This window comes from Magallana gigas, chromosome 3 (genome assembly GCF_963853765.1).
Source record: "Magallana gigas chromosome 3, xbMagGiga1.1, whole genome shotgun sequence".
Taxonomy (NCBI): domain Eukaryota; kingdom Metazoa; phylum Mollusca; class Bivalvia; order Ostreida; family Ostreidae; genus Magallana; species Magallana gigas.
Window position 1 is genome coordinate 36,776,729 of NC_088855.1, and position 15,580 is coordinate 36,792,308.

Sequence of the window (15,580 nt, forward strand, 5' to 3'; positions counted from 1 at the left end):
ATGAAGAGAGATTAAAATGTTGATAAAGTCAGGTATACGATTTAGGCGTAGGTGCATCTACTAAAGGAGAGGGCTCAAATAGGCAGACTGTCTGCTGCCCAATCCTATTATGTAATATTTTTTACATAATAAAATATAAAAAAAAATCTACTGAGTGAAGCGCACAGTTCCAAAGTTGTTTTTGCCATATCTATTAATCGTATTATATTTTTTATTTGAAGGTCACTCCAGCCCCAACCCAGAATATTCAAATTTGAAGTGATCATTTTAATCACTGAGATTATACTCACACATTATTATAACACGCGACAACAACCTTCAAATTCAGATTTTGAGTATAGAAAAGAAAAACACAGACAATTCAGCTTTGAGCCTAAACTTCTTTCCAGTATTTTCAATATTTTTTAACGTTACCTTTCTGTGACAGGAAATTGTAACAGCATACGGAAAACTTAGCTAGTCTAAAATAACGGACATGGATGAGACACAGATAAAAATGAAATATTTTTATGATTAATGTTACAAAGTCCTTAGGAAAGTCACATCGTGTTTTGTAGAGATTGATCGAGTAATTTTAGAATGAACTGTAATGATGACACACTGCATTTCAATACAGACTTTAAGGAATGTCAAATTATCTTTTCAGTCAACTAAATTCCATTCAGTAGCTCCTGTTGTATTGAAATTTGTGTTGTAGTTTATTTTAATTGTACATTGTATCGACTTGTGGAGAATGCAAATTGCTATATAGCATCCAGATGGAAAACATGTGGCACATTTGTCATAGTTATTTGACCAGCACCTGATAGGTCATTGGAAAGAATCCCATTAATTTCGGTTTACCTTAGTAGTTCATCTCCGATGGGTTAAGCACTGAAGAAACAGAGCCTCAACTTTGACCACTTGTAGTTCATAATTGACCTGACTTAGCGTTCTTTTTCTTTCTTTAATATGGAGTTGCCCCCCTCCCCGGCCCCCATTTTTTAGGAACATGCTATGAAATTGAATTGAAATTAAGAACTTTAACAGGGAAGTTGATGTTATTGGCCCCCTCCGGACTAGAATTGTCATGATAAAGAGTTGCCCCCCCCTTTTTTGTTTTTGCTTGTCAAGATTTTTTGTCCCATCCCACTTCTAAAAATGTATTTGAGTAACAATGAGGTATTTGCCTCATTTGAACTAAGTACACTTCGGCCATATTTATCAAGATTATTTTTCTGTTGTCCCAACCCAAACCATTGAAAAAATCAATTTTAAAACTGTTCTCTTACAAATTACAATAAACGGTATAATCAAAGACGGTTTCAGTTATCTAAAAGATAAAGTTTGATTTTAAACATATATGACTTTGTTACAATCATGTTTATTTACTAATGACTTTTTAAATTTCATTGACCTGTTAAGCAAGCATTATGAAAGATGATTTAGTAATTTTCTGCAAGTCCAGTAAATTGCAGACTGTTCGTAAATACTAAATTTGTCTGGTATTTTAAAGAAACCTTCCACTTTTTCAGGACTAACGGATTATTTTAATCTTAACAGAGCACAATTTACCCATTTTTGAGTAAAGGTTCAGAATAATCAAGTATAAAAATGAGCTGGGTATTTAGAATTCTATTTCAAGAAATAAAAACCCAGTAACGCCATCATAATGTAGTACATGTACATGACAAGTTCAAGTTTATTCAAACCTTGACCAGCAATGGGGGAGCAAAGTTTTTAAAGAAAAACAAAATAAAAAATCTCCAAAGGATAAACTGTACAATGTGTGAAATCAATGTTAAAAAATGTTAATGTAGCGGTTTTAATGGTTTTTTAAAACCATAAATACGACGGTAAGAAATAAAATGGGCTAAAAGTGGGCAAGATTTTCCGTAGAGAGCTTTTTAAAAAAAAATGCAAAAACAAACAACCAAATGACAATGTAGTTCTTGAAAATATATTTAGTCTTTACACAATTTCTTCGTAACAGAAAATAAAATTAGCACCAACGTTTATAACACGTTAAATGTCATTTTCTTACAATTTTTATTCACATTAACATTTAAGAAAATGGTTGTTCATGTACACATGAATTTCATTCTTTTTTTTACATAGCACCAATGAACGCGTTGAGAAGGAAACACAGTATTCCAAATCAGATGAAAATAATGGTTTTCGAAAGAAGATAACGTCACAAAGCAATACAAATAGACTGGTTTGGTATGCTTCAACATAGCTTTGCGAGAAAAAATACATTGAATGCTTAAACATGTTTTATAAAAATGTCAACCAGTTTCATTATTTCCCCATTGTCATTATTCACAGTCTCTACTGATATATGTATGAATTGAATCATATCAAACATAGATTTACACCTATTTATCAAAAGGCTACATACGTACACGTAACAACAAAAATAAGTCAGAAGATGTCAGCCTATTTACAAATGGCCAACTATTTCTGATGACGGATTGACAAACACACGTTTTGAAGGAACAATCTGCAGAGTTATGTTTAAACAGGCGAACAATGGAGGTGGATTTTTTTCATAACTGAAGATTTTTGCCACAACAGTGTAAGATCCCTGTAAGAAAAATGATTATAAGATTATAAATTAGTATGCCGGTCAAACATAATGAACTATGTTACAAATGATTACAGAATGCATGTGTAGTGCTTTTATCAATTTGTGTTCATAATTATTGAAATCATTAACTAATTTCAGAATCCAAATTCATAAAAGCTTGACCTCTTAAACCATATTTTGAAAAAGCGAGAAAACTCAAATCATGTGAAAACCACATTTATAAATGAACCTACCTCGGGTACCCTATTCAAATCACTGTATCGGAAAGAATAAACATGTCTGTCTGTAAAATATAATTTTTGGATAATAATGCAAATAACATAAATGAAACAAATACACCAATTTGTGCTTTATGATAAAGATATCAATACTTCATTCAATACCTCCTTTTTTTAACGGACATCCTATAAAGGGGGCTACGTGATTGAGGTCATTGCAACCCACGTCTTGGTCCAGGGAGAAAATTGGGTCAGGACTACCTTCCATATAGACGTCTAAGTGGGCTAGACCCTTGTTGAAGTCGATAGCTATTTAGCAGAATGACATAATTAATCATTCTTAGCTTTTTTTGCATAAGATTACTAGCATATTCTATACATGGAAAAAATCTTACGATTGGTGACGTCGAAGTAAATCATGACAGACTTTTGTGGATCAATGACCTTTGGAACCCATGAAATGTTTAGATGAGCACCTTTTGGTCCTGTAAAGATAGATTAAACCTTATGTAATATTCTGGTATTTTTATATGCAAAGATCATATTTAACTATAAAATCCAAACAATTCATGACAACCATTCAACAAAATTAGGACATATTATAAGAATTTCAAGAATTGTGGATATTGAAAAGAAGTCTCTGTAGATGGTCCTTCAAATAACTGTTGTTACCTACCACAAACACTGGCTGTTCCTGTGTTGTTTTCTGCTTTATCTAACCACTGCAAGCCGGACAATGGCAGCATGCCTTTCAGGTTTTTCAAATTAGCGGCATTATGGGCCTTCGTCATTAGCGAAGACAGCGAAGTAAGCGAAGAATCAAATACTCCATTGTTCTCTGGGACTTCAATTTTCGCATTCTCTCCTTTCACATCCCCTCCTCTCCCTCCAAATCGGATGATCTCCTTGATATTTATTTGTTTGTCGATCACAACATAGTTTGTGTCTGATCTTGTTTTTCCGTCCTCTTGTGAAAACGAAAGACTGACGAAAGAAATGATTGACAGCAACACTTGTACCTTTAATCTAGTCATTGTTTACACCTACAAACAAACATAATAATGAAATAACACTTTCTAACAATTTCACAGAATTTGCCATTTCTAAATTTGGATACTAGTACTAGAAAAACATTGAAATAGTGAGCTTTAAAGTCAATAAATTAGGTTTCTTTTTTTTAATTTGGACTGTTGGTGACAAACCCCATCTTTGAAACAATATTTCTCATTGATATACGCGATTTTTGGGTTTAAAATGTAGTTTTCTTTATATCTTTACTTTGGTATTTGTTATTACGTGTAATGGACCCATTTTTAGCAGATGGATAAAACTCTCATATTCATGTTATATGACGTTTTGATATATCTTCATGTTAATTAGATAAATTGTTTAGGTTGCAAATTAGACCCCATATAGCTAAGCGTTCCCTGTTCATTACTAGACTGAAATATTCAATAAATTGACCAAAAAAGTAGGATCAAATTTGTTTAAGATTTTAATATAAGGTACTGTTTCTCCAAATTTTAAAGACACCATTAAAATATGCAATAATTGTGAGGATATTGGGTCATATGCCAACATGCCAACATTAGCATGCTAATAGCGTTGTCAATGAGGTTATTTATATGAATCGGAATTGAATTAAACACTTTATTTTAATTTTGAATAAAGATATTTAAGAATTGAAAAGTCCATATTGACAAATTGATATATCTGACCCTAGATAGCTTGGAATCTCTCTGCAGGTCATTATGACTAGATCTTATGAAATACAGTGAATACATGGCTATGTTGACAACATCTCGGTGTGACATTTCTAACAACGCGGGACAGGTCTGCTTATCTACAGCTCTCCCTATTTAAATATAAACCTATATTGTGGTATAAACAAAATACAAGATATCCTTAAGAAAGATCCCCGCAGAGAGAGAGAGAGAGAGAGAGAGAGAGAGAGAGAGAGAGAGAGAGAGTATTCATTTTGATATATCACCTTACCTTTGATCGCAATTATGTAAAAAAAAATGTAACACTTGGGTAGATCTTCTAACTTCCTGACCCAGAGAGTAAAACTTCCTGGTTTGAACCGGGGGTTATTTTGGAAACCCCGATTATCATGGCACAGCTATTTAAATACCCGGGTCACCAGTGTCATGCACATGTTAATGTTGTATGGGTTGATGAATATCATTAAAAATTGAACAATATCTCTTTAATAATGTTTAAAAGGTTGTTGACTTTTCGCCTACCAACCAAATTGGTGTATAACATGTTTTGCTTTGTTAAATAAATTCACAAGTTAACTAACATTGCTTTTGAAAATATATACATGTATATGCAAACGTGTGCAAACTATGTCATACAATACTGAACTCCATGCATCATTTAAAAATTCTGAGCGATTTAAGTTTAGCTATTTAGGGTATTTTATGAACCAGGGCTTTCCAAACGTTAACATGCTAACATTAAAATATACAACACCTGTGGAAAACCCAGAACATGTTTGGCAATAAACAAATAAACCCTTATATTTTATCGGTGAGTCGCTAAATATAGCCTTACACGGAAATATAATACCCTTCGCTAAATTAAGTGCCACATTTACTCTCTGGGGTTGATTTTTAAAACAATTTTAATGAAATAGAACAATTTAGCATAACAATAATTCAGTGTGAAATTGTTTTTCAAAGTGGTAAACTTAGGGATTTTTTTTGTTATTTAAAAAAACCGTCAGAATTGAATCAACAATTCATATTTTGATATTTTTTGTTAATTCTCAAGTTTGATACAATATGAAAGAAATAAAACACCATTTAATTACTTTTCACCAGTTCTCTTATTTAAACAACTATTTATATATACATTAGAGCTATTGGCCAAAGATAACTTAAGATGAGGTCAGGTAACATCATATCTATCTAAAGTGTTCTTAAAAGCCGTTGAACAACTTTCCCTACAAAATTCTCAAACACTTCTGATCGCATTTAGTAATGAATCCAGGATTTGTTAAAAGGGGTCGGGAGTCTGGGACCGTCTTGGGGCGCTCAGTAGGTCCAGGCCTCCAGGGCCCTGTTGGGGGCCAAGGGACGAAGCCCGTGGAAGCTCCCTTGATTTTTTTAGGGGAATAAAACCCCCCTTAGAGTAATTCTGGCTATACTTGACATATAAGATCTATAAATAGCAACAAAAAAAGAAAGAAAAGAAACTTGACTCTCGTTGGCTTCACAGGTTTTTAATATCACAAAAGGGGCCACTTCATTCTATATTTGCCAGTGGTATTGCAGCTGACCAGTGTTGCATCTGCGATTTGTTTTAGTTCTAGTATATATTTGTTTCAGAAGGAACATCAAAGTCCAGTGTTCGCTTAATTCAAAGAACTGGGGCATGTCTTTAACCTTAAACTTCATACAACATTATTTGTATAAATTCTAGCAATGCTCTTCCTCTACGTTATTTCTTTTGCAAAAAGGCAAAAAAAAAGATACGTCAACTTTTTCAATTATTAACTCTCAGAGTTATATGATTGGTCTCACGGCCTAAATTGAGTCAATGTGTCCGTCGTCTGTCCGTCTGTAAACTTTTACATGTTTAACCTCTTCTCTACCACTCGGGCATATCCTATTGACGACCACCTTGTACATTTGAGAATAAAAAATGTAAACGTTTCTTAAACTGGTCTGTTTCTGTCCAAAATGTCCAAAACTTTTATCAAAAGATAAAAAAGAAAGACAATATGGCGTTTTACAAATTGTTTCGTATGAAAGTTATGCTTACAAGAACAAAACAACGCATTTTTAATCATCTATAACTGCGCAGCTAAACTTCAAGACCTAAAAATAAGAAATAATTTGAGATATTTTTTATTAAAGACATTTTTTGGACCCATATCCCACTTTTACAAAGAATTTACCTTTATAACTGAATTGATAAAAACTTGGGACTGGTATAGAGATTTCTGTCATAATTAATACAGATTGTTTTAAATTGACATTTTATTTTTTAAAGGAAATTTAACGTCAATGTGCCTCCATAGACACAGGAGTTCTAAGTATAGACTGTTTTTTTTATTGTTCTAAAACATGCCGAATGTTAACAAAATGGTACCCTATTTTGAGGCAAAGAAAAGTTTTCATGTGCAAGGTTCAGCCTTTTTCTTAACAAAAGGTCGTAGAAAGGACACCAATAAACCCCATTCATATTTTTAAGATTTTAAAATCTTCCAAATAAGTCTAACAGCTGTTTTGAGTTATCAAGATGGCGTTGTTCTGTTCTTGTATGGTTGATTTGCATATAAAACAACATGCAAAACCTCATATTGCTCTTTGAAAAATCTTTTGGCAACAGTTTTGTTCAGTTTCTGACTAAAAAAAAGCCAGTCCAGAAAATGTTTACATTTCTATCCTCAGATATACATGTACAAGATAAACGCGCATCCGCATTAAAGAAATCATACTTACGGAATGAATCTTTTTTGCAAGAACCACTGCATTAGAACTATCATCATTTTCGACAAAGCTTCCTTGTCAATTGTAAATTGAACAAGTTTTTCACTGCTTAAGAAATAGAGGGAAACTCTTTAAAAACATCCTCTTAAGAATTGCAATGATACAATTCATGATACATGTAATACTATGTTATACTGATAAAGTATAAAATCAAAATTCTTCATACCCACACATCAAAATTGAATCCCCAGGGGTTCAAAATACATCATATCATGGACATATTTAGGAAAAGTATTTCAAAGTCGTCTAAAAATTGCAATGCTACAATATGTGATATTGGAAAATGTTATTATACAAGCATCCTGATAGTGTTGAATCAATATCGGCAAAATCTTTAAAAATATTCTTCTTTGATATGTGAGTAAAATATGTCAGTGTAGCTACAATTGGCCAAATATTTCTGATGATGAACTGGAAATCACGTTTGGATTAGACGACGTGTAAGGTGAAGTTCAAGCAGGCAAACAGATAGTGTTGGTTTCCTTCATAACTAACGATTTTTGCCACAATAACGTAATATCCCTGAAAAAAAAAATTACAAGACGTTTAATTCATAATTTTATATGGATTAAAAATATTCTAAACCATGAAGCATATTTATGTGCTAAGGATAAATTGCTTATTTTTATAAAAAAGATATTTATTTAGATAAATGCTGGAGAAAATGGATTAATAACCATAAAAGAACTTACACCAGGTATTTTTTCTAAACTGTGGTAATGACGAGAAACAGAAAGTTTTTCTGTAAACAAATTTTTTTGCACAATTAATTTTAAAGGCAATACTACACGTAAAACAAACAAATGTACAAGTCAGAGCGAAATTTTAAAAAAAAGTATTGCTTTATTTAATACCTCCTTTTTTCAATGGACATGATGTAAAGGGGTCAACACTTTTGATATCAGTGCAAGCGAAGTCTGCAGCCAATGAAAAAATTGGGTTTGGACTACCATCAATATAGACATCTAAGTGGACTTGACCATAGTTGAAGTCAATAGCTGTTGAGCATATAACGTGATTATAAAATACTTATATTTCAAGCATATGTATTGCTTATCATTATAGATCAAAATTGAAGATATCTTACGATTAGTGATATCGATGAAAATCCTGACGGATTTGTTTGTATCAATCACCTTTGGTACCCATGAAATATTTAGATGAGCACCATTTGGTCCTGTAAAGATAACAAGTTAAACCTGATGTAAAATTCTTGTATTCTTATGCCTAGATCATATGAAACTATAAAACACCAAACAATTCAAGACAATCATTCAACAAAATAAAGACATTTTATTAGAATTTCAAGAACTGTGGATATAAACACATAATTTTAAAATAAAGATTTCTCTATAGAGTGGTCCAGCAAAATACTGTTGTTACCTACCACAAACGATGGCTGTCCCTGTGTTGTTTTTTGCTTTAACCAACCCCTTCAAGCCAGACAACGGCACCATATTTTTCGAACTAGTAGCACTGTGGGCATCTGCCAGCAGTGGAGACAGCAAAGATTCTGACAAATCTTTGTCTGCTGAGACTTTATTCTTGGTTGTCTCTCTTTTCACCTCAACTTTTTTCCCACCAAATCGGATTATCTCTTTGATATTGAATTGCTTGTCAGCATAGTTTGAGCGTCCCCTTTCTTGTCTGTTCCCTTGGGAGAATGAGAAACTGACGATTACAGTGGTGGAAACCAACAGTTGTATGGTTAAACTAGTCATCACAAGTACTGAAAACAAGAACAAATAAAATGTTAAAAAAATAGATTTTCAAGTTTGAAAGTCATTGACACATTGAACTTAAAGTCAAACAATTTATGTTTTCAAATAATACATTTATAAGCATTTGAAAATCACGTTTAGGGCCAGATAGAAAAATATTATTTTCCTCTGTTTCGTTTGATTTAATTTGCAAAAATTCTATGCTGGCATTAAGTATAAAGATGTATATATTGATAGGTCATATCCAATCAAACTTGTTTTGGCTTTTTTTATTCAAGACAGACATAGCTATTTTAATGTAAATAGTGATGCATCACGCATTAGAATCACTTCTTTTTTGTTCTAAGAAATCAATTATTTTGACGTTTTGGTACTTTGTTTTAGTAGTATAACTTTTAGGAATATGGATTATTAAGATTATTGCGTTCTTAGGACACTGTATATTAAGTTTTCTATTCATTTTTGTATAAAAATACCTATTTCAAAAGAGTTAGATAGTGAATATTTTAAAAACTTACAGTTCATTTATTACATGTAATTAAAACATAATTAACATTTGCATATGCAGTACAAAAATAACGGATCAAAGGATCATATTCATGACGACCTATATTGACGTTAGCGTAAAACAGAAGTTTCTTATAATGTTTGTAAAAAGAGTAAAGTTGAAAGAAAAATCAATAGAATATGGCAAAACTTATTTTTTCTGTAGATAAAATCGGTATAAAATTTAGATTTTAAACGATTGAGATGAATCATCCCAAATCCCCTTTTTTGGAATATTAATACTTAGAGAAGAGTGACATATCTAGGACCTTCCATGGGATAAAACTAAGCTAAATATTTGTATATCGCATGCCAATGTATGACAATGTTATATGTAACATTATAAGATATTTTTGGATAACAGAACAACTGCATTTCTTTATATTTACATCTACAAAGTATTATTCCCTCTATTTCTTACGGAAACCTATAGTTAATTCATAGCTCTATATAAACAGCCAGACTGAAATCTACACGCCCCGTTTATCAATTGGTCGAAATCTACAGCTGCTGAAACTAATAAGAAACTGACAGGACATATATAGACACGCCCTGTTTATCGATTAGTCCAAACCTACAGCGACCTAGAAAAAATCACAAACTGCACAAAATAATCATGACGATGTCAGACTCAAAGTCTCACAGGAGACGATTTGGCTGTTTCTTTTAGCTAACGTACTTACGTACATTGAGAGTAATTTAGTGAATTTTACTTACTTTTCATAATCAATTTATCAATTAGCTAAAAGAAATATGTTAATTAATGTAAACAATAAAATGCTTTCTTTGATGATTCATTCGGGTTATGTAGGTAGCGACCAATGCAGAAAAAATTTACATAACGCAGGTTATGTATTTTTTCTGCAATATCGCTACCTTCATATCCCGAATGAATCACCAAAGAAAGCATTTTATTGTTTAAATAAAACAGTACATGCACATCTTTTTAAATCACCTTATCTGAAAAAAAGCCGATGATACTGAGAAATATACAACCAAAACGCACAATATCAAATATGAGAGAGAGAGAGAGAGAGAGAGAGAGAGAGAGAGAGAGAGAGAGAGAGAGAGAGAGAGATTACTACTTTTTCCTACCTTTGGTTGTGATAATGCAATGAAACTGGGGTAGATCTTTTGAGGTACTCGATGTAGATGGTTTTTAACTTCCTGGTAAGTTTCGGTGTCATCCGTGCATAATGTCAAGGCTATTTAAATACCTGACTTCAATACATTGTTTATTAGAAAGTTGAAAGAAAACTCAAATATTGTACTGATTTAACCGACATTCAGTTACCGCAGTAACCGTCATACAACCATACAAGCAACATGGCGACGACCGAATAACGAAATCGAGAAAAAAAAAACCACGCCATTATTAGTTTTTTCATCAAAACGGTTCAACGCTCCAAAACATGTTGACTTTGAAAATCTTTTAGCGACATAGCAATATATCAACAATTAACTTTTATACCAGTATTTTGAGAAAATTATACAGTAACGCATACTTCTTAATTTAAGGGATAATATAGTTTACCCCCCAAAACAAACAAAGATATTTGTGCAATGTTTTATGAAACTAAACGGTTCGAAACCTGATTCATAACACTTCAATGCATTCATTCAAAATTGTTTAGGATAATTTGTCTGCACCGCTTGGTGTGTCATAGGACCGACGACATCCAAAAATAAGCATTCAATGCATATATTTATATTTTCAAACTGATGTCTATTTGTATGAAATACTGTGTATATCGCCGCTGTGAAGCCATTACTTGCGCTCTTAGTCAAAGATATGAAACGTACATGGAACAGTCATATTAACATGTTATTTAGTTAGCTTCCGCGGCAAAAAATATAGTGCCAGACACTGTGTGGAGAAAAATCTTTTTTATTAAGGAGTAGATATAACGTTATGAATGTATTTTCCTTGAATGTCTAGGGATTACATACATGTATCGCCGTTAGACAGCAATAGAAATAAAAAGTTTGTTTTGCTCCAGTTTCAAAACTATTCTTATTGTGATTTGAAATTTGTCTGTCGTGTCGCTGATGAGCCAACTAAAGATCAATAAATGATATTAAGATTATCAAAATTTATTCTCTTTAATTATAAAAAGATATACAAGAATCAATATAACATGTATCCAGATTTTGTTTTTCTGTAATCGGATGCAAAAGTGTTTTTTACCTGTAAATGTTGGTATTGGTATTTTTAGAATGAAGTCCCGGTCTCAAAAAATTCAATTGATGGGTGAATTACAAAGTTAAACACGAAGATTTTACTTTTTGAAAGTATTTTGCAAATATTTTGCAAATGAGCATTCAATTTGCTGAGCTGCATAACTTGAATCAGGAGAAATTATCAATTTTGTAACAAATTATGTAATAATCTTGTACTCGAATTGTAGGATTAGCAATCAACTACATTCAGGATAAAAATCAAGAAAATTGTCACGTTTGTTACAAATGATCAAATTCATATTGTCCTTGGATTGGTGGTTTGGCAAGCATTTGATCTGTTTCTTTTACCCTCAGGGTGAAGTTCAGACAGGCAAACAGCGCATGAGGGTTTGTATCATAACTGATGATCTTCAACACTATAGTATAAGCCCCCTGTACAAATAGAAGTATAACATAAGTATAAGTTATCATAATAATCAAGTATCATCGAACTATACATTTTATTTCACTAGTTTTTCCCTTTTCTTATTCAACACACTGATTTAAAAATACCGGTAATCATCAAGAGTAAAAATAAACTTACGACAGGTACTCGACTTAAATCGCTGTAACTGAATGGTACTTTAATTCTATCTGGAAAAAGAGGAAACTTGTACAAAATAATGACAATGCCATACAGAAAACCATTAACGTCCATTGCATTAACAAATAATTTTGATTATTTAAGATTAAAGGATAAGAACCGAGTTAAAATTTAAGTATGAAAACAAAATGCAACATTTTATGTCAATCTGCATAGTAAAGCATAAAAAAACCAAATAAACAAACAAAAAAAGGAAACAAACACCCACCCCCCCCCCCAAAAAAAAAACCCCGAAACAATTGACATGCATAATATTTGCTATAGAAAATAAATGTAAACGAAAACAAACTCTAAGACACTTGAAATTCATTTGTTTTATTTGCTCAAATCAGATTTAAAATTAATTTGAATTGTCCTTAAGCAAAAAATGCCGGGTTGAATACCCAGGCAAATCTTATGAAATACAAAAAAAACCCAACTCCTTTCACTTTTTTTTTGTCGTGAAGCTACCTATAATACGGATTTTTTCTGATTACTTTTCCTTTTAACATTAAGAGCTTCAGAAGTATGGTATAATTAGAATAAATAAAGTCGTTCCAAATTAAAGTCTATAAAAGTCTATCAAGAATAACTTCAAATATCATAACATTCAACTTAAATACTAGTTGTTTTAGTACGTACTTCCTTTTTTCAGAGGACATGTAATAAGTTTAGTCATCTGATGAATGTCATTACATGCGATGTCTTGGTCAACGGAGAAAACTGGGTCAGGGCTATCCTCCAGATACACATCAATGTGACCTTGACCGTGGCCGAAATCAATAGCTATTTAAACAAATAAACGATAATAATTTTTTAAAAATTCTTATTATTGCTAAAAAAAAATTGAACATTTATAAAGCCCTCTTACGATTGATGATGTCCAAATAAAATTTGATCGCCTTTTCTCTATCGACGAGTTTTGGTGTCCATGAAACGTTCAAGTGGGCTCCCGGTGGTCCTGTCAAAGAAATTTTTGACATTTTCTAAGTTAGTTATTATTTAAACTTTAAACGACAACTTTTAAAAAATAAAATTTTTCCTGAAAACCATATTAAGATTTTTAAAGATTATTGAAAAATAAACTATTGATAAAGAATTGCATGTTCTTAAACTTAGTTGCCTACCACAAACGATGGCAGTTCCTGTGTCCGATAGCTCTAGGCCAGACAATGGCAACATATTTTTCATCTTCCTCAAATTAATAGCATTGGATACCCTCGTTAAAAGAGAAGTCAGTGATGATCCGGATTCCGCATTATCCTTGGGACTATCAAATTCTGAGACCTCTCCATTTGCATCGCCCCTTCTACCAAATCTTATGATTTCCTTAACATTGATTTTCTTGTCGACCAGGACATAGTTTGGGCGTCCACGTCCCTCCCCGTCCTCCTGAGAGAACGAGAGACTGATGAAGACAATGATGGATGCCAAGCACTGTATTGCCAGACTTTTCATTGCCACTTCACTGCAAACACACATTTAAAATGAATTTCCAGCTCTAGGGACACTATGATTTATCTTATTTGTTTTCTTCCTGGTGCGAACACGTATTAAACGCATGCAATTCAATTGATTTTCATTAAAATAATTTCCCTAAATATGTTAAAAATGTTTCTAGGGTCAAAAATACAAAGTCTGTCATTAAGTTTCATTAAATTTCAACAAGTGCATTGAAAAATATTTTTAAAAAATCATTTCAGAGAATACAGCGTTTAGAAATTAACTTACACTGTACTAACAAATACCATGGTTTCTTTTTATCTTATCAAACTTTTACATTCAAGTCTTCTTAACAATTGGTTCACATTATTTTTCACATATTAAATCATTGTTCATAATATAATAGGCGACTTTTATAATACAGGAGAGAGAAAGACAGCCGAGCAGATGACGTTTTATTCGGTATACATGTCTAAGCAATGTCTTTCAAACCCCATATATCTCCGCATTTTATCAACTATATTTGTTTTTCAAATAAACATATTCAAGGAGTATTCCTTTAAACGCTTTTAAGCTATATCTAGATATCTTAGATAATTAACTGGTATACTGTGGAATCATTTAATTTCGGGGGGGGGGGGCAATTTTCGTGGATATTGAGTTTTTTGCATAATCGTGGGGATGTAATCGTGGATGCGTCACTTTTTAGTTTCAGGTGGTAAACTAACTCTTTTATAATTAATTTTTATTGAGGACGTAAATTCGTGGGCGAGAGTTACCCACGAATACCACGAAAATTGAGCCACTACGAATTTTAAAGATTCCACAGTAACGGTGATCTAAAACGTCTTTTATATATCTTTTTGAGGAAATGAAGACGTCTAAAGTTACTTCAGTGTACTTTAAATTGTGATTTATTAAACGTAAAATAAGGAAATTCAAAGTAATTATTTCCTTGATTATCGCTCAATTTCCGTAAAACAGCAATGTAAGTTGGTGTGATTGATACCATAGCGTCAGGATCATGAAGTTTCTCTAGATTAAAGTCCCAATTCATTTATAAAATGAATACTTATAATCAAATACACTTGAAATGTATAGCTAGCAACGTAATATAAAGACGCATTATAATAGCATTCTAGTTTTTTGATGTACAAATTTTGCCTTCAGTCTAAGATTCTCTCAGGATCCTTGGGCCTAGTTAAGAGAGGAAAACCTAAATAAATAATTACACACAGTCATATAGCAATATCCATACCAAAGAAAAAAACGAGATAAAGAAGTATTTTTGCAAAAAAGGGTCAAGATACAATGTAAGGTGTGTGTACTTTTGTAAAGTTTAAAGAATAAACAATTTCTGTCCCTCTAAAAACATGATAAAAACTTCTTAAACATAGAGTAGAGCTAAATAGCGTCTAATCAATTTCTGATATTATTTTGAATTTGGCTATACAATGTAACCATAATTCTTCATACCTCATAGAGATCGGTCATGGTCGCTTAACTTTAATAATTTGATCTGCAACATTAGTTATATGTCGACCAGAGTGTCTTTTTATTTTGAATGAAAACAAATACTGTTCTTATGACCCACGGTACCACATTGATACCTCTAATGCTTAACTGTTAATCTTAGAAAAGTATAACAAAGACAAAGGTTTGAAAAGATAATTTATTTCGATAATAACGTGGAAATATTGTGGTTACGGCAGATATCATTAAGTACAAATCAAATATCAGGTCAAATCAGATATCATCGTGGACATTAGACCGCCAAA

General features: G+C 32.2%; 2 protein-coding genes across 7 annotated transcripts; both read right to left on the minus strand.

The window, feature by feature from the left end:
* Positions 1–1,923: 1,923 nt before the first annotated feature.
* Positions 1,924–10,874, minus strand: LOC117686692 (uncharacterized). Of its 6 annotated transcripts, none has more exons than XR_010712111.1 (11): positions 10,652–10,874; positions 8,677–9,018; positions 8,377–8,466; positions 8,144–8,287; positions 7,982–8,031; positions 7,242–7,811; positions 3,464–3,830; positions 3,183–3,272; positions 2,953–3,096; positions 2,803–2,852; positions 1,924–2,566 (listed from the first exon to the last, which is right to left on the minus strand). XR_010712111.1 is itself a non-coding variant. In XM_066079523.1 (6 exons), exons 2-6 carry the CDS (start codon positions 3,819–3,821, stop codon positions 2,423–2,425), a joined length of 786 nt encoding a protein of 261 aa, XP_065935595.1. In that variant the 5' UTR covers positions 3,822–3,830; positions 5,266–5,286; the 3' UTR covers positions 1,924–2,422. The 6 variants fall into 6 exon arrangements, 4 of the variants coding, with proteins under 4 accessions (XP_065935595.1, XP_065935593.1, XP_065935594.1 ...); XR_010712110.1 differs by lacking the exon at positions 10,652–10,874 and adding an exon at positions 10,274–10,294; XM_066079523.1 differs by lacking the exons at positions 7,242–7,811; positions 7,982–8,031; positions 8,144–8,287; ... (1 more) ...; positions 8,677–9,018; positions 10,652–10,874 and adding an exon at positions 5,266–5,286.
* Positions 10,875–11,777: 903 nt separating this feature from the next.
* On the minus strand, positions 11,778–13,868 carry LOC105343150 (uncharacterized). The gene is made up of 5 exons (XM_034462223.2): positions 13,487–13,868; positions 13,231–13,320; positions 13,002–13,145; positions 12,321–12,370; positions 11,778–12,169 (listed from the first exon to the last, which is right to left on the minus strand). Exons 1-5 carry the CDS (start codon positions 13,839–13,841, stop codon positions 12,017–12,019), a joined length of 792 nt encoding a protein of 263 aa, XP_034318114.1. The 5' UTR covers positions 13,842–13,868; the 3' UTR covers positions 11,778–12,016.
* Between the last annotated feature and the right edge of the window lie 1,712 nt (positions 13,869–15,580).

Coding starts and splice junctions, on each gene's coding strand:
- LOC117686692 (XM_066079523.1), bottom strand. CDS start 3,821: ATGACTAGATTAAAGGTACAAGTGTTGCTGTCAATCATTTCTTTCGTC. Junction 3,097..3,182: donor TTACTTCGACGTCACCAATC/GTAAGATTTTTT, acceptor TCTGCTAAATAG/CTATCGACTTCAACAAGGGT. Junction 2,567..2,802: donor ATTTGAATAGGGTACCCGAG/GTAGGTTCATTT, acceptor TTTTTCTTACAG/GGATCTTACACTGTTGTGGC.
- LOC105343150 (XM_034462223.2), bottom strand. CDS start 13,841: ATGTGTGTTTGCAGTGAAGTGGCAATGAAAAGTCTGGCAATACAGTGC. Junction 12,371..13,001: donor ATGTCCTCTGAAAAAAGGAA/GTACGTACTAAA, acceptor CTCTTTTTCCAG/ATAGAATTAAAGTACCATTC. Junction 12,170..12,320: donor ATTTAAGTCGAGTACCTGTC/GTAAGTTTATTT, acceptor CTATTTGTACAG/GGGGCTTATACTATAGTGTT.